This window comes from Molothrus ater, chromosome 3, assembly GCF_012460135.2.
Source record: "Molothrus ater isolate BHLD 08-10-18 breed brown headed cowbird chromosome 3, BPBGC_Mater_1.1, whole genome shotgun sequence".
Taxonomy (NCBI): domain Eukaryota; kingdom Metazoa; phylum Chordata; class Aves; order Passeriformes; family Icteridae; genus Molothrus; species Molothrus ater.
The window spans coordinates 19931789-19959518 of NC_050480.2; the positions used below are offsets into that span (position 1 = coordinate 19931789).

Here is a 27730-nt window from a genome sequence, read left to right on the forward strand (position 1 = left end):
TTTCTAACAACCAGGAACATTTGAAACACACCCTCCCAACTTTTCCAGGTCTGTTTTCTGCACCAGGTGTGGCAAGTAAATTCAGGTAGCTCTTATGCCCTGCAGTGCTGGTTGATATAGGATGGAAAAGATGGCTTTACATACCTGGTGTCCAGCAGATAGTGCCAAAGGATATAACTAGGATGTGTGGATGTGAACTGGATGCTTTGTGATGGCTTTTTAATGACAGGGAGTTTAAATAGTCTTGGCAGAGCTTCAGTTTCTGTTCATAGAATCATTAAGTTTGGAAAGACCTCTGAGGCAGAGTCTGTTACTGCAGCACTGCCACATTCACCACTAAACCCTGTCTCCAGGTGCCACATCCACACGGTGTTTGACCACTTTCACCAGTGCTTGCACCACTTCTCTGGGCAGTTTGGTTCAATACCTGACCATTCTTTCCTAATTTTTTTCTTTGTAATGAATAACTTTTTCCTAATATAAAATTTTCCTAAACTTTCCCTGGTGCAGCTTGAGGCCATTTCCTCATCTTGTTGCCTAGGAAGAAGGGAAACATAAACTTGTGTGTAACAGAGGTTTATCAGTGATTGCATAATCTACCATAGTCTCTTGCCAGCTTTTTAATAAATTTTACTTAATTGTGTTGCTTTGTTTTGCTTCCCCCTTTGTGTGTCCCAAGAACCATGATAGCTCTCTTTTTGGAATCTGTAAATTCTTCAAGTAAAGCAGTGATATTTATCATGTGCTGCTCTCTCCCAAATACTTGCACCTCTTCAATACAAATTTCAGTCACGCTCATTAATAAAGCAGAGCTCTCAAAATCAGTGCTTCTAGGACTTTGTGAAAATAACTTCTGAGGTGGAGAAATGGGATTCAAATTAGTACCTACTGAAGATAAAGGTACTCTGTGGGTACAGCTGAGACATCAGAGAATCTGTATGGGAAAAGATTATTGGAAGTCAGTTTTTTTAATCCCGAGGTTGAAGGAACTATTTGATTTCTCTTGTGCTTTTAGCTTGTGACCAAGGTGGTTTATGAAGGAAGCAAAACTCATGGTTCTTTTTGGAATTGATGAAGCACAGATGCAGCACGAATTTAGCCGCAAGAAGCCCCAGTCCTGTTTAACAGGAAAAGGTATAGAACTAGAAAGTAAATGTAAATTCATCTGTGGGTTTGGCAAGATGTAATGCCTTTTAAGAGTTGTGCGACTAAATTAACTTTTCCATCAGTGTGTGTTTGTTAAATATTATGTAAGCAATCAGAGCTCTCCATTGTTATGTGCTTTAGGTGTGAGGTGAACACAAATGATTCTTAATTTTCACTGAAGAAGTGAGTGCCCATTATTTCCTTTATGATTTGCAGTTTGAGTATTTATACTGAACAGAAGCTGTGTGATCTGTTTTGGAGCAGGTGAAAGCAGTCATGCTGTTCCCTGCAAACAGGACTTATATGGTCTGTTCTGGTAAGGGTTAGAGAGGAAATGGGTCAGCCTTTGGTGAACTACATTAAAATTGCTTCAGATAAATGTAAAGGTCAGTGTAGGCAAACTAGATTTTCTTGTAGTAAAGTAGGATCCTCTCCTAGTGAGAACATTACAGTTTATTGCTAGCTGTGGGCTGTTGCTGTAACAGCATTTTTATAGCCTTATGTGAGTCGTGCTAAACTGTGGCTCATCTTAATATTTTATGTACCTCAATATGTTGTTCTACATTCATTGTTACAACCTTTGAAATTTCTTATCTTACTGAACACTGCTGATACTCACTGGTAATGTCCTCAATATTTTTGTAGTTATTTTTCAACTTGTTTCAAATGCAAATATTTTTGTTGCAGTCCCATCTGTAGCAGTGATTAAAATTGCTTCTTAGGCTTGACAGCTGGTTTCAAAACTGAGTTTGTCTGATAAATAATGCTATGATAGAAATGTGCTCCTGAATTTTTGGAGATAGAACAGTTAATCTGAAATCTATCTGGCTGCTGCTACCTTTGTGGGTTTTTTTCCTTCAATTATAGCAGGAGAAATGAGCACACCAATAAAATTAAGCAAAAGAGTTTTTTTGCGTTTTCAGGAGAAGGAGTTTTAATGTGGACCACTGGCATGTTGAAAGTGGAATGTGAATAGAAAGTTGAAGTGGTTTGTATTTGCATTCTCAATGTATTGCAAAGAAGCTTGCATTGTCCCAAATTGATCAAGTAATTATTGTAATCATCCTAAGGAAGCATGTTGAAATAATTAAAATATTAATTTGTCTGATCTGTGTATGAGGTGATGCAGTTATGATACATTTATATTATACACTGGACCATGGCTGCAGTTTTTAGGGCAAATAAGGTCACTGCTCTGTACAAATCTTAATTCAGGAGTTTCAATGAAGAGACTTGATATTCAGTAGAAAAGATTAATTGCAGGAATGCATAATATTCAAAGTCATAGTTTGCTGGAAGTTAAGTCCCTTTACTGCTCAGAGTCATTTAAGAATCTTGTTATTCCTTTACTTCAAAACAGTTGAGGATGTTCACTTTTCTGGAGTTTCATCTTTTGATCTGAAACCATCTATATTGCAGTATTTTGGGAGGAATTCAGGGCAAATTTAATTCAGATATAAAACTCAGAACTGGATATATTGTATTTGATCTTGAAGCATTTTGGAACTAAGGCAATTTTACCACCCTACTAGTGCCATTATCTGGAGTAAATTGGTATGTCCACTCTAGGAGCTACATTGATTTTAGTGACATAGTTATCCATACAGATTAGGGATACTGAATTGAAGGAATTAATCATAAATTATGGTGCAAGGCATTAGTGTCCCTGTCTTCTCTTTCCCTTTTGCTTTGTGCTGCAAGATCACTAAGATAATGGGCTGCAAGAGATTTATATAAGCTAGTTCATATTCTGGCAGGTTAGCAGGAATATGTTCGTTTGGAGAGCTAAATCTGGGTTTAAGCCTACAAGTTCATGTTTTAGTGCACCTCCACTTCTATCAGTTTGCCATTGATGCAAAAGTGTGTGGCAGGAGGGGCTGGGCAGGTGTTTGAGGGAATTGGTCTCAAATTAACGCAAATGTGCTGCCATTTGTCTGTTGCGGTGTTTACGGCTTCTGTAAAATGAGTGCTGAGAAGCCCCTTACATCTCTAGGGCATGTCACTTCTGATACGTGCACCTCTGGGGATTGCCTGTCCTCATGGGGATATAACAGGAGGGCTGAAGGGGTGGAGGCCCTCCCACTGCAGCCACAGCCATGAGGAAACATGGAATAGTGCCTCTGTTTAAGCATCTTGGGAACCAAATGGATTAAGGAGAAAGTGTCACACTTTTCCAGAGCTGTCTCATCATTTACAAGACAATATAATTCTGCTGTACCAAGAGCCAAAGAAAACATTAAGAGGGAGTAATATGACTAGAGGTTACATGAGGACAGGAAAAGAGGTATTAGAAATAATGGAAGTGACACAGCAGTTTTGAGAATTCAAAATAAACTTGTATTTCTACCACTTTCTGTGCTCTTATTGTTCCTGCAATTGAAATGTTTAAAGTAAGTATTTCTGGGAATGGTTTAAAAGGAGAATATATAATTTCTTTAGATAAGATATTTCATGAGCATTTGGATTTCTTCTTAAACATGTTCTTCATTTCCTCCATTAATATTTAAGACTGCCCATTCAGCCATCACCATTAGTACCTTTGATGTTGGAGTTTGTGCTAAGTGGCAAAGGGAAGCTGTCTATGATCTGTCTAGGTTTTCTCCACAGCACCACTGAGTATGTGTAGAAAACTTGTTATTATAGGTTCCTCCAGCCATTTATATTGTAAAACGAAGTGAAGAGTCTTGCTTGTAAATGTCCTCTGCATAATTTACTGAATGTACAAGGTCTTCTGTATGTATCAGTTTGTGCAATGTAGTTCATGAAAGCATGAAAATTATTCTTTGCTTTACCTCAAGGAAAGGGACCTTCTGATGTTTTGATATGAGAGTCTGATTGCTGTGTATATGGAGAAGGTTCTCAGCCTTCAGAGAAGGATTAGAGTTCAGCAGCAATCATTTAATGTTTTTGTAATTACATTCATGTAATGCATGGGTGAAGTTACTGAAGCATACTGAGTTAAAGACATGCTAAATGCTAGTAAAATTTGAAGAGGAAGAAGCAAAACATTAAGGCCTTAATTTGACACTGTGTCTTTAGGAATTTTTTTCCTTATGCAAGATGGGATTCTATGGATGCAAGTGCCTACATGTGGTAGGAAACTTTACATTCAATACTTTAGAATTACCTGTAGTTGGGTATTCTCTCAACCATATATAACTTCATTGAATCGCTATTTTTTAAAAATCGGACAGATGTCAGCCATTTGGAAAGACAGACTTATTTGCTAGTAGGAAAAAAGTCATATTATCCAAGAATTGCTGTCTTAACTTCATTTTAGCATTTAGGCAACATTAAGAGATAATCATCCTTAAAAATATTTTGTCATAATGAAAGTCTTAAGCAGAAGTCGTTATTATACATCAAGGAGAATATCATGTATTTCATTTCCCATTCTTAAATTTAAAATGTGTTCCTTACCTGCAGTTAGAGTGAATGATCGCTGTTGATGCTTTTGCCATGTGGAATCCCTAACAGTCATATAAGTGTGATGAAATTAGTTAAAACCAAACAATTACAGCGAGGCCACAAACCAATGGGGGAAGCCTCTGGCTGCCTTTTCTTTCCAAGACAGAAGTTTGGGAATATACCTTTTAAAAGGAACTTATGCTGGTGTGCTTCATATTTTGTAGGACTGGTTGGCAAGGTTTTGTCTCTTGGCAGAAAGATCAATAGCCATCCTATAAAGATTATTCTACTTTGCCTAAAGTGTCTAAAATGATTTTGCCCTATGAAGTTGTTGTAGTTTATGTTTAGCACTTTTAATTAATTTGTTGTTTTCTTGTGTGGTTTTTTTCCTTTGAAATCTATAGGCATTTCAGTAGGACTATGGAGGAGCTGGTTCATGATCTGGTCTCAGCACTGGAAGAAAGTTCAGAGCAAGCCAGAGGAGGTTTTGCTGATACTGGAGATCATTCTCGAAGCGTGTCTTGTCTTCTAAAGAGACAAGCAAGGAAAAGGAGAGGACGGAAAAGACGTTCATTTACCACCCATCACCCCTGGGAGACTGGTCACTGCCTGAGTGAAGGCTCCGATTCCAGTTTGGAGGAGTCAAACAAAGACTACAGGGAGAATCATGCTACCAAGAAAGACCACAGTGATTCTGATGACCAGCTGTTGGTTGCTAAACGTAGGCCCTCCTCAAACTTAAATAACATTAGAGGCAAAAGGCCTCTGTGGCATGAACCAGATTTGGCTGTGGACAGTTTGGGAAACAGGACTTTGCGCAGGAGGAGAAAGGTAAAACGCATGGCGATAGATCTGCCATCAGAAGTCTCTAATGCACTGACAATAACTCAACAGCAGGATAACAGCAGAGATCAAGAAATGGACAATAACAATAAATCATACCAGCACCAGGAGTTTTCCAAGAGCAAAGTGAAAAAAAGAAAAGTATCTGCAGCTCGACAAGGTCCGGAAATCTTGGATGAAGGAGTAGTTATAGAAAATGAAGAAGTGAATCAAGCAAATAAGGACAAAATGGAATATGAGGAGCAAAAAGGCTCAGATGAGAACATGAGTGACAGGTTATCCTTCCTTTTTCTTTTTACAGAAACTTTGGATAATATTTGTTTGCATTTATTACTGTTCCTTGTATTGAGAATCTTTAGATTTTTTGTTGATTCCAGAGTTTAAATGCTAGCATCAATAGTATCTGTTTTAACAAGTTACTCTTATTTTTTTTACATCTACTATTTTTTATGTATTAGTTGATCAGGTTAAGGAATTCTGCATAAAATAGTGATGTAGCAGAGGAATAACCAAGAAAACAGTTTAGTGAAATAATACATTCTAATTGTTTCAAGATCAAAAGTGACAAAATACACGTATCAATGACACAGGTTTTTCTGGATATTTCAGCTGGTAACAGTTGTCAGATAAGAATTTAGTGTTTTTGCAATTTCTAGACATTGGTGCTTTGATCATTATCTCTGTTTGTCAGAAGGGTTGTCAGTGTTTAGAGTCACCATTTAGACAGTATGTTCTGGTGTGTCATGTGCATAAAAAGTCTGCAGGTTGCCAAGGATATACATCATTTACGAAATGCAAAAACCAATTTACAGTTCAGAAACACCTGAGCTTACCATTAGAAAAATGGAGGAATGATGACCCTTTGGCAGTACACCTCATCCATCCATTCCAGACAACAGTCATACTACAGTGGTAATTGTTTCCAAAGTACTATTTTGACAACACAGTAAGGTGTAAGTCATTTTTCCACTGTAAACAGGGGATGTTAACTGCACGGCCTAGTAAGGCTGGTTTTGTTTATTCCATGTGCCAGGTTCTGAATGCAGAAGTGTCAGCAAGACAGACACGTCTTCAAAGATATTATTTTGATCAGTTCCTTGACGGCACTGGTGTCCCTGTTTTCTTTGTAGGAATTTATCTATAAACTGTTAAGCCTTTTCCTTACTGGACAGATAGAATTGAGGTGCAGAGTGTGGTTTTGACCAGAGCAGTCAGATTGGTTACTGTAATAACAGCAGCTTTGGTAAGTGACTAACTCCAGTTATGGTCAGAAAAGTCCTAAGTCTTTCTGTTATGTTCTAGCTCTGTCCCTCACCTGTGAACAAGAAGCAACTGGAAGAGCTGAATAAATCCCAAACCTTAAACATTTTTCCTTACATGTTAATTACTAGAGCAGAACTCATCCTTCAGGGTAGCCAGTGTAGACATCTCCCTTTGACATGCAAATTGGAGTCTGTGCTGTTAGGAAGTCTTTAGAAAACTTGTCTTTTCTTTGACAATATTTGGAGTCTGTTCCTCCATGTCTGGGACAGATGTTTAAAAATTTCCCTCACACGAGGAACCATTGCATAGCTTTTCATATGTCCTTAGTCTTGTCGCATTTCTCATTTATGAAAGACTTTCTGTTATGCTACAAGGGTAACAGTTCTTCAACTCAAAAGTTCTATAGCTAATTTTTGGATGGAGAGAAGAGTGTTCAGTAAGGATATTCTCTTTTAGACTCCAAGAACCAAACTAATCAGGTCAGTCTGAATCTTCTTTCTCAAAAGAAACGTTATTGTTTTAAAAGTTGATCTTCTCTTCAAATAGTTGATGTTTGTTACCCTAAATGCTACTTTTGTTCAAGTCATATTCCAAATGCTTCTATATGGCCCCAGTAAATAGTCTTTAAAACCGTTCTCATCTTCATAGGGATTTCTGCTTATGCACACAGTTGAGATGGTCTGTCATTCTACTGAATTTCTTTCAATGGTCAGCTGTACCAGAAAGCTTTGAAATCACTGAATTAGAAAACTTGCATTTCATATTGTGGCTAGAAATCTGCCTATCTAAAGCTCTCAGGTGATACAGTATCAGAATATTTCATATATGCATAATTTTAACTTGTTTTAATCTAACCTTACTTAGATGCAGTGGTGCCTTTATTAGAGATCATTTAGCTAGAAGAATTTGAAAGAACCAACAAACTCTTAAGATAAGTCTGTTCTGAAAGTGAAAGCTTAGATTTTAAAAGGTAAGATGGGATTGTACGAGATACAAAGAGCGCTAACAAAGCATCTTGGATAACACTTGCACTTCAGCAGCGCTTGCTGGAAGAGGAAGAATAAAAAGTACACAAAGTTGCTTTTATTTTGTATGCAGTAATGTGTGCAGTAGTATTCAGTACAATAGTTCAGTAATTCTTAAAAATAGGACTAATTTTTTAGAAGTTTGTTTTTTAGAAACAAAACAAAGCTGATAATTTTTAATGGGAGTTAAATTGGTTGGCTCTAAAACCAGTCAAAAGTTTTCAGTGCATACATGACATTATTAGAAAATAACTCGTTTTGGAAGTGCGCATTAAAAATGTTAAATGGCACTTCTTTGGCAGTCTTTTATCTCTGTATGTGTGTGTTCAAACACCAAACACCAAAAACCAGATTTTAAGTGCATGATTCTGAAGTTGGAAGAGGAGTTTTCAAACTCTTGAAATGTCAGCATCTAAATGATCCCAAAGATGAATTCCTGGGAGGAATGTTTTAAGCACTGGAAATCAGATTTTTGTGATCAGAGCTTATCCATCCTTATCCTCAGTGTACAGCTTTTGGTCAGTTTCAGCCAAATTCAGCAGTGTGTGATGTTCTGGGTGCTATTTAATTCCCACAGGCTTTGGCACTTGTTTGTGTTTGAAGTGACTAAAGAGAGGTGAAATCTCAATTGCCTGTTTTGAAAGAGAAGCAGCAGTGAATCTCGGAGGCACCACCCACTGTGGCTAGGGGGAAAACAGGAGCTGGTCAGGTCCTGAGGACAGCACAAAGCTCCCATGTCTCATCTAAAACCAAGGCACCAGGCAGCTCGTCAGTCATAGGAACTCCAAATTACAAGTATTTCTTCTTTATTTCCAGAAATACAGAAATAAGGATGTGAAAGCTTTTTGGATAACTTAGTTGTTCTTCCAAATTTTTGCTTGCACACACTATTCTATAGGACTAAAAAGAGTTTGTGGGTTTTTCTGTTTTCATTGAAGTCTTACTGGGAGTGGAATTCTCATTATAAAGCAAAGGAATAAGCAGTATACTCTGCAAAATTAAAACTGGAAATATATTCCTTCATAGCAGTTTCATGTACTTATCTATAAATGTATTAATTCCAGAGGTTTTGAAATTATACAGTGAAATGACTGCCATCTAGCAATTATCTCAGCTGTAATCCCTGCCCAATGTGACTGTGGTCTGAGGAGAGTGAACACTGTGGCTGCCATGTACAAGCCAGTGTTAGTTTGAATTCTTACATTTTTTTAGAATTTTTTCAAAAATTTCAAGTGGTTATGTTTTTATGTGCTGACCAATCCTTCAGTGAGAATTTTTTCACAATTTAAGTATCTTACTTAAAAAAGGGTTGGAGGCTGTTCTCAAAATTGGAAATTTTGGTTGGGAAATTGGCTGAAATATCATGGTTGAAAGGATTTCCTGACTTTATTTTAAAACATGCAATTAAACAATAAGTGCACAAGAAGAATCTATGAAGAAGGGATGTTGTTTCCTTTTAAATGGATGATGTAAAATTATGCACAATGAAATCTAGGGACAGTAAAGCCATCTGTGTTATAAATAAAGTGAGGATGTGATGTTTGCTAAAAGGCAATTACTAGGACTTGCAATATTAGAAAGTTCAAGTCTTGGTGTCCCTCACAAAAAATGGTTCCATTCTCCTTGCATGCATATCGCTTTACTTCTGCTTAGGGCAATTGTGCAAGTGCTTAAGTCTGTTCTGATTCTATTATGTATAAGATATAGTGTGAGTGTTGCTTATGCATCAAGAATTTGGATAAGCCTAAGATAGATAAGATAGAGCAAAGATCAATCTTCAAACACAGAGCTATGTCTCTCTCTCTCTATATATATGCTTTAAAAAACCCAAACACTGCTTTGTGTCACCTGCTACCATATTGTGTTTCAAATCTTGTTGGGATGCCTCCCAAAGGAAGATACTAAAAACAAATATATATGCTTATAATTAAATATGAATTAGATTAATTTTATATAGTTCATATATTCATATGAATAATTAATATATTAAAAAACCTGAGACTTGCTTTTGTAAGAAATTAGAATTTAAAAGGAAATCATTTCCTCAAGTGTACTAGTTATTTGGTGTAAAGATAAAAATAATTTAGTATTAAAAAATAAAAATAATTGGAAATAGTTGATTTCAAGTATAGGAGAGCATGCAAATTGTAATATGAATGAGTATACAAAGGTAAACACAAAGTTCTTGTGAGTGACTTGTATGGGCACATCAAGAGTAGCTGTAGTATTTATAAAATGTACTTGAATTTTTGTGCTGAAGTGTTTGAGGTTTTTTTTTTCAAGTTGTTCTACATCTCAAACTAAGTAAAATGGGATAAAAATTTTGATGAGAATATTACCTCCATAACATAGCTACTCTCTTGATAAAAAGTGAAATAAAGGGTTTACAGAAAAGTCCTTTCTTGTGAAACTCAACAAAGTGCTATCTGTGTTACTGTGTTATTAAAAGACCAGTCTGATTTACTGTTTAGGGTTACATGGGTTATTGTATATAACAAGGTTCATACAGGAAAAAAAGTAGATACCTGCTCATGTCTTTTCATTTAGAGATGTGTGTGCATGTTGTATACACACATTCTAATTTTAAGGCCATGCTGGAAGTCATAGCAAAGTAAACTGTGCCTTGTATTTTTTGTTGTTGTTGATGATCCTGAATCATACTCACTTTCTTCAGGGTGACCTTTGTTTTGTTTTAATTGGTTACCTTTGTTAGAAACTTTTTCTGTTCTCCCTGAGTGGAGCGTCATGAAATCTTAAGCAGTATCTTTTCCAGAATATTTGCAAATGATGTTCAGAAAGGTAATTTGATTTTCAGACTCGTATATTTCATGTGCTGAAGGAAGGCTTAGGCTGCTTTTGATTGAGACTTTTCCTATTTTATTGAGCAGTGGTGTTCCAGGATCAAGCTGAATTGCACAGTATAAGAAGGGAGCAGTGAGCATTTGATGGAAGGAGATAATAAAATGCATCAATTGTGTCAGCACCTCGTTGCAGTCACATCTGGCTTACTGTCAGGGTACCATTAGATTCCTATGGTTTTATGTGCCAAAAATAATACGCTTTGTACTTAATGGAACTGGGATATTTGCAGTTTGATTTAAAAAAATCATCCCATTTTCTCTCTGATCTCTGTTGGGCTTAAGTTCAATCTGAGCACAGCCTTCTCTCCTTAAAATTTTACAACGGAAAGATCAATTGTTCTTTTGATCTGTTTCTCTCTTTCTCTTATTACAGTGAATCCAGCAGTCTGAGCAGCAGTGATGCTGGTTTGTTTACCAATGATGAGGGAAGACAAGGTATTGAAACAATCTTTCCCTTCTCCACCCCTCAAACCACATCAGTTGAAATTCTGTAAGCGTTACAAGTTATTTCATAGGTTATTGTATTTCAGTTTCTATTACTGATTTACTGAGTGGAAGTATAGTTTGCTTTCTGTTTTGTTTTTTTTTTTTTAATGTTAACAGAAGGTGTCTTTACTATATGACTTAGTCACAAGCTATTTGAGAAACAGCCCCTATAATACGATAAAGTTACTAAAAACTTGAGCATCTCCTAAAAATCATCTATATTAATTGCTTAGTTCCTCCAATTTTCTGACAGGACTCTGATTGTAGTACTGCTTCTCATGCTATCTTGAGATGGCTTTTTTCTTTCTTTTCCTCCAAACTGGTAGGGTTTTTTAATAGTTCTTTTTCATTAATTAATTTGTTTGAAAAGTAATTTCAAAGTAATTTCAAACAAACTGCTTTTTCTGCAGTCTAAGACTGAGATTTGAACTGTTTAACATCTTCCCTCTGAAAAAAATTTCTTTAATCTGAAATGCAGTGGAGATTGAAACTTTTGTTTTAGTACATGTAATGTACTAAATGTATCACATGTTTTTCTGTGATAAAACTATTGAGGATGGAAGTAAAATTTTGGTGTTTTTTATCAGCTTTAGTCTTTATTGCAACACATTTACCTATATTATGCTAGGTTGGAGTAGAAACTTGCTATCTTTGACAGGATACAAAAATGAGACAGAAAATAGTCTCTCAAGTATTTAAGACTTGCTTTTCTGTTGGAAATTTTAAGTTAGTGGTAACAGAGGGTATTTTCTTACACAGTTTGCCAAAGACTACTTGAGTGTGTGCAAGGAATAAAATCCTGACCCATTCCACCAAACTAGTTTACAGGAACATTTGGGGCTTTTTCTTTTTTTTTAATTTCTAATTCCATCTGGTTTTTTGGGGGTTGGGGTTATCTTCAGTAGGGAGAGGATTTTTCCTACTTAAAACAGAAGTGTTACCTTCCTTGTTCAATGGTAACTTGTGCTACACAAACTGTACCTCCCAGCCTGAGTATCTGATTTCAGTTGTGCTAACACATGTTTTTTTAAGAGTTTAGGTTCTCTTTGAAAATTTAGATTGATTTAGGTTGATTTATGTTCAGTGCTATAATGCATTAAGTCTTTAAGAATGAGTCAAACAGATTTGCTTTTACTTCCCTATTTGAATTTCTCCTCTCACTTGGAATTTTTAAAGCATTTGTTCTCTACATTTATATGTAAGATGACCTATCACACTTCCCAATTGCACATTTTTTTCCAGTACCTTTCTGATATATTTCTATAAATATTTTTATCCTTAAATCCTGAACTATGTTATTTAAATATTTGAATAATATGACTGAAAACATATTGTTTTCTAGTTTTCTTATATATTTTGTGGGAAGAGAAAACAGGAGGGATCAGTGACCAACAGTGTGTTTTCAGTGGTATTGTGTTCCTTTTTTTAGCTTTGGTTCATTAAAGTTGTAGTCCTTAGTTTCTGTCTGATATTTGAATCTTGTTTCAGTTTTCAATTTTCAAGCAGAAAGCATTAGACCTGAAAATGTATTCTGAAACACAAATAAAAATAAACCTTAAAAGGATATTGTTATGACAAAACATTTTTTCAATCTCTCCTTTGAACTAATAATTTTGTGGGTATGATCAGAAGACTGTTAGCTTCACAGTGGAACTCAGACACTTAAATCTGCATTATAGCTTTGGTTTTGTGAGATTTTTCTATGAAAGTGCCATCAGAGATCCTACTTCAAAACCAAAATTGTTGATTTTCTAATAATGCTTATTCCCCCCAGTAGTGAATACTAGTAATTTGTACTCTCCTTAATTGAGATGAGGTTATTTTATCTCTGTGAGTTAATTTATAGCTGAACTGATACACATACTAAATTGACAAGAATGAAGAAAGGAGAAAGTCAGTCTAATAGAAGCAAAGGAAAGGCCTAGGTATGATAAACAAAGCTGGAAGAGGACAGGATGAAAATGTGTTAAGGGAAGAAATTGCTGGTTTTATTTTGTAGTTTTAAAGCTAGACTCTTAATTTCTGTCTAACCAGTGTCCCTCCTCCGGGATATCTATATCTAATATCTATATCTATATCTAATCTTTAACATCTCTATGTATATCTATATCTATGTTCAGAGCATCAGCATCTTGACCTCATTTGTAGTTCAAGTTTTCTGCACTTCTGACTTCAGGTTTCTGCTAAGTCAAGTGGAGAACCAGAGATTGCTTAATGTTGCCTGGTGAAATACTTGGTTTAAATGATGTGCCTGCCATCACTTGCAAGTTTGGGTAGCAAAGGATAAGAGGTTCCTTTTTTTCTGGGCAACATTTGTTTGTTTTGTGTTTCTGAGATCAAGAACCACATCTCATTTATTGCAGACAAATAATATCTATAAAACTTTAATTAATTCCCAAATTCATCCTTTGGGGCACATTCTAGGAAAGTGACTAAAGCAGCAATTTCTTGGAGCATTTGACCAGTTAAATAAATAGTTGAGTATTTAATTATGAACTTTGGAGTGCCTGATCTTGTGACCTTTAATATTTTCCAAAATTTTTCAGAAAGGATATAGAAATGAATTTTTTAAAGTATCTAATCTTCTGTGGACAGAGTCTTAGAAGAGTTTCAATTTTGATAATTTGATTAAAGAAAACCAGGTGTAGCTTTAATTGGGGTAGTTCTAGATACATTTTAATTCTCATCAATTGCTATGATAAGAGAAAATTGTTGAGACTTAAATCCTCTCTTCAACTCCTAATTTTTGCTGTACCATCTAAAATTTTTTAAGACTTCTGTACTCTTTTCCTTTCTCTGTTCCAGTCTTCCAGCTTTGTTTGATTTGTTCGGTTCCCATGAAGTCCTCATCTGAGCCCAGCCTTGTTTGCCCTTCTTTTCCAAGTTACCCAAGTGCTTACATTAGGTCACGTGAGAGGGCACAAGCAGCTCTCTTGTTGTGCTCTGTCCACTGTGGTAATTCCTTCTGACAGAACTAACTGATGCTCAGTTTTGGCAGGCCCAGTGTTGCAAATGTTTTTATTCTGTGAAACATTGCAAACCCTGAAGAGTTAGTCAGCAAAAGCTTAAAGATAATGTTTTGTGATGGTACTGTCAGGGAAGAAGGTAGCTGCTGAACTATTAACAAACATCAAGTGACTTTTTAAGGGTTTTATTTTCTTTAGAGGCTTTCAAATTGGGCATTTTAGGGGTAAGATTTAATAGATAGAATCACAGTATTTTTTCTATCAAGCTCTTAAGTATGGAGGTAGAAGTATCTGCCAACAAAGTAATTGAAAGACCTAAGCAGGACCTGAAGCTTATGTATGAGAAATCCTCATGACTTTCCTTTTTTTTCCTCTTTTTTCCTTTTGTTCCAGGTTGTATTTTCTTGGCTGTTTTGCAATTATTAAAAACTTTAACAATAAGCAGTGTCATGCCTGGTGTAGGAAAATTTTAAAAGAATCTTGAACCAAAATGTCTAGTTATGCATTGCAGCATAAAATAGCAACTCTGTGATAGGCCTAACTAGTAGGATCTCCTGCAGTTTCAAGGCACTGCACAGGTCAAAGACACTTTACAAGTTAAGCTTTCAACACAATGTTAACAAAACTATTGTTATTTAGACACTAGTGGATGATACCCTGTTTTGGGCGAAGAAATAGTTAAATTGCAAGGATGTTCTTTAATTAGCTTTATAGCTTGGGTATAGCAAAGAAAACATACTGTGTGTTCCTGGTTCATCTATACTTGTACACTTGGGGAAATTCAAAGTTGACTTAAGACTTCTTAAATCATGGCATGCAGCACTTGAAATGTCCTTTAAGATTTAAGCAAGTAGGAAGGAATATTATGTTAATAAAGTGTTAAACAGTTAAAATTGGAGAAGGTCAGAGAATGTCAGAGTTCCACTGTGGATGTGGCTAAGCGTTTAAAGATAGCTGTTCATTATTTTACCATTAAACTTATATTAATTACTGTGTCCTTTATGAAGATGACCCAGTACTGATTCAGTAGAAGAATTCTAGTGAGGAACTAATTTGGACCTTGTACTGCATGTAGCTGCAGGTGACAGGGTGTGTTTCTCCATATAGAAAAAACTGGAGTGTGCAATGCAAAGTGAAATCACTCCAGGTTTGAACTGTTGTGGCAAATAAGTTTATAGTCTTCACAGATGGAAAAGAAATAAGATGAAGTTGTTGCACATGACCTGAGTAGTTGAAATCCTAAATATTTCTATAGCATACTTTTTATATGTATATCTTCTGTCAAGGTAGTTCTGTAAAGCACAAAGAGCAAGATGCAGTGTTCCTCTGTGAAGGGCTAACTTCAATTTCTATTTTCCTGAAACTCCTGGGATGTGTTATAGTGAATATCCTGATATTTCCAAATTATTATTACAGCTGTTAGCAGTGGAGTTTTTTTTACCTAGAAAGAGATGCACTGGTCCTGGAAATGACACTGAAATCCCAGGGTATTCACAGACCCTGTGCTCTTGTTCTCTGTGTGTGGGTGCAGCACAGCATCACATGGTGTTTGTAGGACATTGATGCCAATGAGAGGTTTCACAGTAACCTCTCAAAGTATGTTGTGATTGTTCTAGGCAAGCACATGGCCATTTTGTAATAAAACAGAAAGAGAGGTAAGACTCTCTCTTAATGTGTGGTGGAAAGTTTGTTGTAAAACTGCACTGCTTTAGCTAAAGTAAGATTCAGGTATAGTTTTTCTGAACATGAAAATGATAGTGATGCAGAAGGTGTCTTCATCCATAGAAAAACCACCAAAAGCTCATATAAAATAATTTTCTAAACTTCTGAAAGAAGAAGGCAAGGAATTTAACATGGGAGCAGTAGTTAGATAAATATGTAGACATTATAATATGGAGTGAACTTTAGGGAAACAGTAATTGGAGGGAGGGGATGGCCTAAAAATAACTAAAAAAAGTGTGTTAAGCCAGAAACTGGCCTGGAAATTTTAGGATTGAAGTTGACATTTCTGAGCCTCAAATTGACTTTATTGTACTGATCAGCACAGTTATAATTCAATGTAAATTACTTTGAAGTAATTCCTTGAAGCATTCACCTTACACATAAACAAGTTTGATGTATTTTAAAAATGTGTTTAGGAGGATGCATGGGTTTTATTTTTGGATATCTGGTGTTTTTTCTACCTTTCCTGTACCTTGGAAAAATATCATAATTTGCTGTAGTCCTGTGCTGAATCAGCATCCTAGGAGGAAAGGACAGTGTAGTGAATCTTTGGAAGTCAAAAATATTGTTTTCAGCTTTTAGTATTCCTAAGATCACATTTGCTATAAATACTGTGCTGCCTTTTGAGAGCTGCAAATTAAAGTAGGATAAAATCCAAGTGTTTGGTTACCAAACTCTTTGAGTGGGGAGGCCTCTCTGTTTTATTGCCTATATGTATGAGGTAGGGAATGAATTAAATGCAGTGGTCTTCCCTGGCTCTGCAGTGGCATCCCTTCAAGGTAAAACAACTGGTAAGCAAAATACCTGTGAGTGGTGTCACTTGGATAAGAATAGGAGTAATGGGCTTACACTTGCCTCAAGGTGATAATACGATTTAAAATATTCAGAGGATACAGAGTTGTTTAATTTCACAGACAAGGAAGCTAAAATCAAGTATATCTGGATGCTGCTATCATGTGGAAAAAGGCTAAGAGGTTCAGATCTAAAGTCTGCCTTTGGCTGTAAGCAACAGAAGTGCTTAGGGAAGTGTATAATAGTATAAAAAATTTTTAAGGTATCTTAACAGCAGATTGTTTGACATACTAATATTCCTGTTGCACAAAAAGAAAAAGTAATTTCTTTTTTTTTTCCCCAAGAACTGCTATTGGGTATATAGCAAAGATATCCGTTTCCTTCCAAAGCTGCTGTTAGTCTTATTGCACATTCCACCAACCCAGTCTGAAATTGCAGCTTTCTTCCAAGACTGCACTGCCTGCCTCTTACAGCTTCTGTCCCTGAACTCATCATGGAACCCCCATTTCAGAATTCTGTGCTTATCTCCATGGATGAATTATGAGTAGGAAGACAACTTTTGAGCTCCTGATAGTATTTCTTGTTAGTGAAGGCATCTGGAGCTCTCATTACAAATATAGAGATGAAGCTTAACAAACAAAAATTTGGAAAGTGCTTCCAAACATAAAGCTTTGGAAAATCAAATAAAAGGATTTCAACCTTAGCTCTGAACCACAGACCAATCTAATTAAAAGGTGTGGTTCTCCTTCCACCACCACCAGTGTCCCTATTAAGTATTCTTAGAGTTCCTCCAAAAAACCTATACCTGCTGTAACAAAATGAGGATAGAATTAATGGTGAATGCCTCTGTGAAATGTCACAGCTATAAATGAGGATTAGAGTGAATAGGGAGAGCAGGCAGAAATGCTTCAGGAATGCAAAGAAATTTAAATCTTTTTTTGACCTATGTATCTCTTCTCACCTTTGTTTTCCCCTTCCTCCATCTAAAAGTTCCTGTTCTGTAGCCTCTGCTAATTTTGCTTTTAGTAGTGATCATTAAAGGTGTAAGGATCCCATTTCACCTGCAAGTGACCATTGAAAGGCTTTAATTATTCTATATTTTCTAGAAGTACTTGTTCTGATTGAATGTTTGCAGACATTTTCCCTTGTGTTTGATTTCAAATATTATTTACATTGCAACAGTTTGTTTGGAGAAAGTGTGTTGGATTTTATTTTTCATGAAATTTTGGCTTTGGTTTTCATCATTTGTGTTTCTCCACTATGACACTGAGTGACAGTGAAACTTTGCACAAATGCATTTTTATTCTTGAAATCTGTGTCTCACAAATCTTACATTTGTATCTTGCTTAACTTATTTCCAAATAAAAATGGAAATGTCAAACAAATAATTTATGTGCAGAAATAATGAAACATGGTTGGATAGTTTAAAGTAGAATAAAATGGATAGCACATACCTAATCTAAGTTTTGGGTAGAGGAAAGAAAATTTCCTATGTCTTTTGAAGCTGTTTTCTGTTCTCCTGAAACTAGATGGTGTGTATGAAAGAACATGTTTTAAAACAAACATAAAAATTTATTTTTAGTTGCCAGTGTGGTTGTGAGCTAATTTTAAGATCAAATTTTCAGTCCTTATTTCTTAATTTAAATCCAGATATTTAAATTCTACATAGATAAATATTGTCAGTAAAAAATACCAACTTTGTGTTATAATGCAGTATAATTCTCAATCATGTGATACTGTCAGTTTTCATTTAAAATCAACTTTTTCAAAACTTATTTCTAAATGAACTTAATCAGATTAACTTCATTTAGTCACATCTGTTCATGATTGTTTTCCCTTTTTACTAGCCATACAAATCATGAAATTAAGCTAATTATATAACATTATCAGCTGCAAAGAACCAGTTTCAGTTTTATACCTTTTAATTCCCTGCAGGAGATTAAGGCTTGTTTTTTTGTTAATATGTAAAGTGCAGTAACTTAAATGGATTTCCCCACAGTTATTGCCAAAAGGATTAACTAGTTTATTATTGTTTTCACTATTGTAAATTGGTTTTAAAGCATTACATTTTATGATGTTTCATTGATGGCAATGTTTGTCATGCTATTGAGAAACATTTTCCAAATAAAACTGCTATATAGGAGTAATTGTTATACAGCTATAAAGTGAAAGAAATAATAATCCTGTCAGAGTATTTATTGATGGTAACATCTGATTTTTATTTTCTCTGCTCCTCCCTCTTTTTTGGGGATTTGGGGGACCCTGCCCTCACACAGGTGATGATGAGCAGAGTGATTGGTTTCATGAAAACGAATCAGGTGGAGCATGTGGAATTACAGGGGTCATTCCATGGTGGGAACAAGAAGACTCCACAGAACTGGAGAGAGAATTGCCTGACCCAGTCTTTGAAAGTATTTTAACTGGTACTTTCCCTCTTATGTCCCGCTCAGGGAGGAGAGGTAAGTAGCCAATCAAGCAAATGCAAGCTGTAGAATCACTTGGGTACAGTAGAAAGATATCTGTGGATTATATTAAATATGTAAAATGTGTACAAGTCTTGGAGTTACCTGTTTGTTTCCTTGAACTGTTAGATTTTTAAGATATCATTCGAGAGAAATAACTCAAAGTCAATTATTAGGAAAGTCAGAAGATGCAAAATGGCTCATTTTGATGACCTGCTGTTTTTATTTCTCTCAATGTTTGCCTTGAGAATTTTTCAACGTTATTTTAAATGAAACCTGATGTTCCGTTTTGCTCCTGGCCTCTGCTGTAATGTATAGAATTCTATTGAAGTTCATTAATTTAAAGGCTGGAAAGACTAATGTGACCATCTGCCTTGCTTTATGGCCATGTTGTTTGTACAGAAGAGGGAAGGGTTCTTCCGGAATATGGATTGAGATTGTAACTTAGAAAATACCCTTTTTCTTTATTTCTAAAGTACTTCCCACCACTGTGGATCCAGTGTAACCAATGGTAAACTCTGCCAGTGTTGGATTGCATTTACAGCTAGGAACACACTCTTGTCCACAGATTGAAGCTGTCAAACCTCAGCTTGCTGCCAGAGAATTTTGTTGTACCTTCCTCTGCCACAAGCATCTTCTTTCCCATTCAAATACAAATCTGACCAGTGGTCAAATCACTTTTAAACTACTACACTGAATGTATTGAATCCTTCTGTAAGGATTATTCTCTAGACACTTGGATTGCTTTGGAGGACTTGGTCTCTGCAGATTGGCCAGATTTAATGTTTCCTAGTGATAAGGAAGTTGTAAGTGATGCAAAAATCACTTTCTACTATAGTTCTGCTGTGCTCTGCTTGTGCTCCCAATGGTGCATAGATCCAGGATGGCAGTAAGAATAGCTGCAGAATTTTCAATTTTCATGACAATTTTTTTTTCCCTTACTTTTCCCATTCTGTGCTCTGTGTTTCCACCAGTAAAATGTTTTCCAATAAAATGGTTTTGTTTAACAGAGTTCATATTGATAGATTGGTGTGTATTGGTGAATTTTATTGGTTCTATGGTCGAGAAAATATTCTTAAACAAACTTGTATTTTTTGTAGGTTTCCAGAGTAGATGTAGTCATCTTCATGGAATGCCAGCAAGAAACATAAAAAAGGCTTCAGGAAACCAGAATGCACTGGTAGGTGTTCTCATTTTTGTAAGCTCATGTGCACTGTTCTGAGAGGATTTTGGAAAAGCATATTGTTCTTATGCTTGTTCCCTGACATTATGGATGGATAATGGAACTGGAAGACTTGGTGCCACTGCTCCCTGTGTGTATGTTTACTCTTCTTAAATATTCTGACATCCCATTGCAGAAGAAAAAATCTGATACTGTTTCTCAGTACTTGTTTTGAACTAAGCAAAGGAACAAGTTTTCAGTGCAGTTGTGTGTATAAGTTACTATTTTCAGTATATATCTTATGTCTATATGAAAACGTGTTTCACTTTTATGATGAAAATCAAATAAATTTCTTTTCTGATAATAAAAAAGCTTGCAGGATGCATTGTGGTACAATTCAGGTCATATTTTATCCCAGAAATCTGTTTTGAAAAATATGTCCCTGTTTTCTTTTGTTTGGTTTACACCTGTCTGGTCAGGTGAAAAGGGTATACACAAAAGAAAATTAAAACAGGTTATCCAAGTGCCTGCCATAGAGATCATGCATTTCTTTGTACTGAGCCTGTTCTAAAGCTGGCACTACAAATGGGATGTTTGGGGTTTTTTAGTATCTACAGCCCTAGGAGCAGTGTTTATAAGTGGAGGAAAAAATTCACCTGTCTTTGCATTTCATTGCAATCTAATACTTGGATTTTCCTACAGCTTTTGTCTAAAATAAGTTTCTAATAATTTCTTTTAATTTTTCTTTAGAGAAGGGCATGATGAGAAGAGAAATTTGACTTTTTAAATTTAAATGCTAAAATGTATTAATTATAGCCCAGTCTATTTCTTTCTTCGAAGAAAAATGTTTGGAAGAGCATGTTTGAGATCTTTTAACAGGTGTAATAAACATAGGCCAGGACAATAAATACTGCAACATGGATATTCTTTATTGTTTGACAACATTAAATGTTTTCAGATTTAAGTTGCCTAAACAACATAAGTTGCTTCTGAGAAATGTCAGAGTTATTATATGTGGAGAGAATAGAAAGGACCTGCTAGAAATTTAATTCATTTTGAAGAGGCAAGGTTTTTGTAATTGAAGTTCCTGTCCAATAATTGCCATTTGGAGCTGAATAAGATGCTTTAAAACCTTGGCCTGTGATCTCTGCTGTTAGTGGTCGTGAATTAGATGAATGCTATCTAGTTCTTGGTTTCCTATCTACCTATTTTTATTTTTGGTTCAGTGCCTGCTTGAGCATATCTGGGATTTGTAGCCCATTTTCTAGGCTTATTGCAATTTCACTCTGGTATTTTATAGGAGCTATTATAACTGATAGGTTAGCTTCATGGTACTGATGATACATGGCTTAACTACCCTAAAACCTTCCTTTTCCTCTAAATTGTAAAAAGGTGATTAAATTTCAATTGATGAAGATATACTGTGAATGCATATATATAATAAAAAATCCTAATGTTTATTTTCTGCTACACTTTCTGGATTGTCCTTAGGAGTCCATTTTGTCTTCCACTCATGGTATCCCATATATAATGATGGTATTGTAGCTCCCTTTATAACAAAAATCCAAGCCAATCTACTAAAGACTGATAATTCAGTTACCTCCAGTTATTAAATATGTCATTTGCATGATGTTGTGGAAGAAGGTTGGCATGTGAGTGTAGCTTCTGAGTCACTATGTTTAGGCAGGAGTCACAAATTGAGGGGATGTGCTGTTAGCTCTGCAGATGCAGCTTTCTGACCTCCTTAATGACTATTTATGTTTGTGAGCACATCTGCTGCATCTGTCTTTACAAATATAAACCAGAGCTTGTGCTTCCTTTTGGCAGTGATTGCTTCTTAAAGAAAATCTTCTTTAGATACTTAAATTCAATGACAAAAAAAGTCATTTAATACCTGTGACATCTGATAACACAGAACAAGAAGTAATTACTGCTATTAGATGGTAACAGTGAAGAAGAGCAAGAATGCTTTAAGAAAGATTAATATCCTGAGGAAGGAACACTGCAGACTCAAGTTGTTGAACAGAATTGTGGTGTGAATGAATTCTCTTCTAGCAGCAAGGAGTCTGATGTCTGTATCACTGCTTTTAGACAGACCTGAAAGGGAAACAATGTTAAAAAAATAGATACAGTACCTAAAAGATACACATTATATCTTCTGTTCAGTCTTAGGGTTTGTAATTTGTATCCACAGAATGTGAGCGTACAGTTCGCCTTTTGCATGCAGTCAAGGCTTAAGGTTTTTTGAAAAGCTTGGTTGAAGGTTCACAATTATAGCAGCCAGCAAAGCCTGGGTGAGATCACAGGTTTGGGGAAGGCTGTGATAATGGCTGGATACCCTCATCCTCTCTCAGAAAGTGTTTAATGCCCAACTGTTTGGGTGTTTTCTTGTAAGAGGAATGACAGGCTAAGAGTGGGAGTACTGCTTGCTGAGGACCAAGGAACCTGCCTGCTCACATCACGTTCACAGCACGGTGGGAGCTGAGGATCAGAGCACAAATGCTCTTCACGAACCAGGCAGCAAACTTGAATTTGAGGTAGCCACAGCTAGTGCTTAGTCTCTCTCCAAAAGCTCTTCCTGTTTTTCATGGATGAGTTGCTTAATTTGAGCAAACTCATGGGTCTTTCTTTTATTATGTGTATTGCCTTTGAGTCAAAACACTTTTTTAATAATCACACAACACTGGACAAGAAAGAGAGAAATAGAAAACCTAGCATGCACGTACTTTGAAAATCCTTACCTACTCCAATGTCCAGGTTGAATGAGTTATACAGCAGATGACAACTGAAAAGGCTGAGCAAGAAAATGAAAAAAATATAGAAAATCTTCAATACAACTGGCTTACAGCCTTTCAATTGTCCAGTTCATAGACAGACGAGTTTTTAATGGAATCTGTAATTAAGTAGTTAGTCATGTATATATTTTGGGTTGCAACTATAATGGTGGCTTTTTCTGTCTTCATTGCTTGATTTTGTGATAGCATCAACTGTAGCTATACTTGAAAAGAAATAGAAAAGGATGTGGTTTCTCTAATACCATGCCAAGTTGATAGTAGTAACTTTGTAGTTAAAATTAGGAAAATGATACATTTGCTTTCATGTTTAATGTATTCTTTTAATAAGGTGTATCAAATCTTATTGTGGTTGAGTTGAATTGGTTGAATTCTGAAGTTACAGACGACCTGATGAAGTAGTCCCAAGCCTCACATTGCTTTATGTGAGGAAAACGCAGAAATCCTGACATTTAGAGGTAGTGTTCCATGAATGAAACACTGATTTCTTAGAAGGAATGCTTTTTTCTTCTGGTCTTTATGTATGTTTATAGACTTGGCAGTCATCTAGTGACATATAGTTGATATACATGTCGCTTTTCTAGTACTATATCTGTGTTCATTCTAGCAAATTGCATGTGAAGCTTTGGTATTTCATAGAATAAAATCTGAAATCTAACCCTTTAGATGTGTTGGAAGTGTAAAGATTTGTTTCTATGATGTAGAATACTAAATTACCTCTTTACCTAAAATTATTAAGGTTGTAATTTTTTTCTCAGATTCCTGGGGACAGCATAAAACCCTTTTTAAAGAAAAGAAGAGTTAATTGTAGATAGCAAAAACATGACTATTTTCTCATTTTCTTCAAAATGTTTTGCCCAACTTAGTATTCAACTGAAAATTTTGACTTGAATTCGCAACTCCTCTGTACAAATGTGGAAATTTTAATAAGTTTTTAAAATGAGTGCTGCTATTTTAGCTACTCCTTCTGTGGTTCTAGGCACTGTTTCTTCTCTGAGACAGAGAGAAACATTGCAGGGTTTTGTTTAAGAACTCTTCTGTGTCACCTCTCCCTGCCTATATTCCCTGTCTGGGCTGGAAGCTGGTAAGTGATTTCACTGAGCTCAAGTGCAAAAAACATGACCAATAAAAAAAGATGCTTTCTTTTGACTCTGCCAATTTTTCCATCCATCACCTTTGTGTCGTGGGGATTGGTTTCATTATATTAAAGACAGATTGTATTAAGTCTTGCACTCCTGGATTGATTTATTTTTTTGCACAGCTGTGCTACTGAGCTTGACTATACACAGTTGTAATTATTCAAAATGTGTTTAAAGGATGAAAGCTACATTTCCAGGACCCGTTATCTGAAGGTGTCTGGGTATTTCTGTCAAATCCTGTGACTTCTATTTTAAAAGTTCAAAGGTAAAAGCTTTTCTCAAAAAAATTGACAGATTAACAGTCTATTGACATTAGGAGAAAAGATGCATTGAGCACTTGTGCTGTTTTAAATGGCTTTCAAAATGTAAAATCAAATCAAACATTTCTGCTTCTAAGTTCTTTTTAGCTGAAGAAACAGCCAGGTGTTTTCAGGAGCTTTTTTCTTGTCAAAATATTTTGGAAATAAAGTGAAATATTACTGGGTATGAATCCTTGCTATAGATCCAAAGAATATTTCCTTAAAGAATAATTTGGGCACTGTTTTTACTGTATTGGTCATAAGTCTCTTTGTGGATACTCCGCAAGTTTTGGGAGTATTTGTTTATGTTGGATGAGCGGTATAGTCAGATAATATAGTAAAATACAGTATCAGTGAGGTGCATGGAAGAATTTATCTGTGGTGTATTAATTATTTTCTTCAGTTAATGATTTTCTGTCATTTGGAGCGATAGTCTCTATATCAAATTCTGTGGAAATGTGATGGTATTAGATTATAACAAAACTAAACTCTTGTTGAATTTCACACTTTGATTCATTTATGATGAGGAATATTAAGCCTCTGCCTGAGAGTAACATTTTGAAACCTTATGCTGCTAAAACTCCAAGTGAATTTACCTTTAAACAAGTAGGAGAGTAGTGTATTTTTGGTTTTGTAATGGTTTTATTAAGATTTCCTGTCATCAAAAATACTCTCAGCTACTGAAAGCCTTTCTTAGTATGCTTCTCCCTTTTTTTTATTTGTAATTACCTTAAATTGATACCTATTTATGCAAAAATCTAGTCAATGTCATGCTCTTTTATTCCTCTCTTTAACTCAATACCTTAGTTTTACAGTGTAGAGGGATAAAACTTCCTTAAGGAGTGGGTGGCTTCCTGCACCTATGTGCTTCCTGCAGATATGTTTTTTTCAGGCAGAAAAATTCAGATTGTTAGGAGAGGAATTGCTGCTGTGATGTCACTGTAAGCCCCATCTTCGAGTCTTCTAGTGTTCAGTAACTATTGGCAAAAATACTACAGTTTTTCTGAGGAATGAGTCAGGTGGCACACTTCTAGACTTCAAAGCATAGTCACATTGAAATAGCATTATTTTATGAGAAAACAATAGTTTCACATTTAGCAAGTGTCCCTTCTCATGGCGGAGGGGGGTTGGACTAGATGATCTTTCACTTCCAACCCAAATCTGTGAACCAAAGGGAAAAAAAGATCCAGTCAAATTTCAAAACTTCATCATAAACAATGTAGGTTTCAAAATGAAATGTAAATATTGTGGAAAATGCTGAGGTATCTGTGATGTTTTTAACTTCATGTATCTGTACATTTTTGGAGGAGCTGCTCATTGTTCTTACACGTTTTAATTCTCACCATGTATTCCACATAGCAAGAGCTTCTTTTTTCCACAAATTAATTTTCCAGTGCATTTTTTCTAAAGTTTCCACTTACACCAGTGCAAGCCTAATGTAACTTCCATCTGCTATGGGAAGCACCTGATGGAGGACTAAAGCTGCTTAGTGACTTTCATAATGGCTTAGTGTACTTCCTCATTGAAAGGATCCTAATTACACATGTATCATTTTTCATGGTAGGTCAATTCTCAAAGTGGTTCTCATCACTAATAGCACCAGCAGTGGTATCTGTATGTAAGGCACAGTTGGTTTGTATGTGATTGTTCAAGGCAGAGCACTGCAATTAATAGGTCAGGTTTGTCAGTGTTGATGTCATTGTTATGAAGGGTTGTGATTTCTACTTATGAGATTTGTGGTTAAATAAAGTCTGCCTCACAAGCTGTTTGCATTAAGTGACAGTGATTTTTGTGTCACCTGAAATTGTCTTATGAAAATCTTCAATTATCATGGTGTCATCAAATCAGTAAAGAGACACAAATAATACCACAGCATTTGTCTCACTTGAAGCTGTAGTTCATTAGCCAGAGCAGAGTTACTGGTGAAGGTGAGCCATGTGGTTTTTATTCATTCTTCTGTGCCACTTACCTTGTAAATTAGAGTGTAGAGTCTTGAGTTGTGTCTTAACTTGATTCTTATGAAACCTATGACTATCAAGGAAAAAAAACATAGTTTAGATGCATCAGCCAATTAATAGCTTGTGGAGATAACAATTGTGCTTTATCAACAAAATGTAAGTATCTCTTAGGTATAACCATGAAAAGAGATACTTTGTGTCAAAAAGCTCACAATGGTTTTTTATTGGTATAGTTGACCTACAGTGACAAACAAAGCATACCCTTAAACAATCAAAGATTAACTTCTGTCTAGCTGAAGTGAATGTGGTGACTTAGTCTCTTCTTGGACTCTCAAGTATAGTGTCAAAACCAGCATCCCACTTCAGCAAAGCAGTTGCCCTCCAGCATCAGTCTCAGAAATGCCAAATGTGCTGCTTAGTTTTTTAGATGTGTTCTGTGGTTTATTCATGGTGACAAGTGCTATGAACTGTTAGGCTAAGCAGTATTTCTTGTAATTCACCTCAACCCAACGCTCCAGTGATTGTCATCTGCAATTTCACTTAAGTTTATTTTCAAGGAGGACAAATAGCATTATGATATCCCTTTCATTCTTCAGTTAGTGTCTGTCTTGAAAACACATTTAATACAGTTTTACAGCAGTCTTTACAGATAATAATGATTTTTAAAACCTCTGACCTCAAAATACGAAGCAACATGATTATTCCTCTTGTTTTCTGCAGCTTTAAAAGAAATCCCACTGTCTGGTGTGTGACTGCATAAAATGTTTCTTCTCTAGACATTTGGAATTTGCTTATTTTGACTTCCCAAGTGCCTATGGGTTCTTTGATGTTTCGTGTTTTTGTGCAATTCTAATGGAAAAAATAAATCCTTTAATTGTTATTACACTTAGTATGGTTTCATGAAATAAGAAAATCAAATGTGTATATTGAGAGTGTAGTTTTGAGAAGGCAAAAATTACTGAAAACTACTCAAAACTCTTCCAACAGTTACCACATGGTATTTACAGCAAGTAAGCACATAACTGAATGCAGAACCTTTTCTTTACAGAAATGTTGGCTTTGTTTATGTTTCAACGTGTTTCAAGACCTGTTGGAAGTGAGCACTTTATAAAACATGTTTATCCAAAATCAGAGACAGCAGTGCTAACTTTAAATAAAATGGTGGTAAGCAATCCTAGATTGGAAAGGTCATTTTCCATAGATAGTCAGTACTTTAAAAAAGCTGAGTTGTGAGGTGAGCCACAGAAAAACTCCAAGTGCCTAAGTTTTGTGGGCTCTTGATTTTGTGGGAAAGCCCTACATAAAACACTGGTATGATGTTTTCAAAAGCATAATAATTATTGTTTTTTATGTACTTACACCATTTGTCCAATTGCTGATTGACATAGAGTATCTAGGAATAAAAA

General features: G+C 35.6%; 1 protein-coding gene across 1 annotated transcript in view; it reads left to right on the forward strand.

Annotated features, from left to right (window-relative positions):
* The window catches only part of GPATCH2 (G-patch domain containing 2), a 118311-nt gene that overhangs the window by 3406 nt on the left and 87175 nt on the right, over positions 1 to 27730 (forward strand). The window contains exons 2-5 of the mRNA XM_036380727.1: positions 4959 to 5672; positions 10920 to 10981; positions 18789 to 18971; positions 20075 to 20154. Of these exons, the coding sequence (XP_036236620.1) occupies positions 4959 to 5672; positions 10920 to 10981; positions 18789 to 18971; positions 20075 to 20154 (1039 nt within the window). The remainder of the gene's footprint in view (positions 1 to 4958; positions 5673 to 10919; positions 10982 to 18788; positions 18972 to 20074; positions 20155 to 27730) is intronic.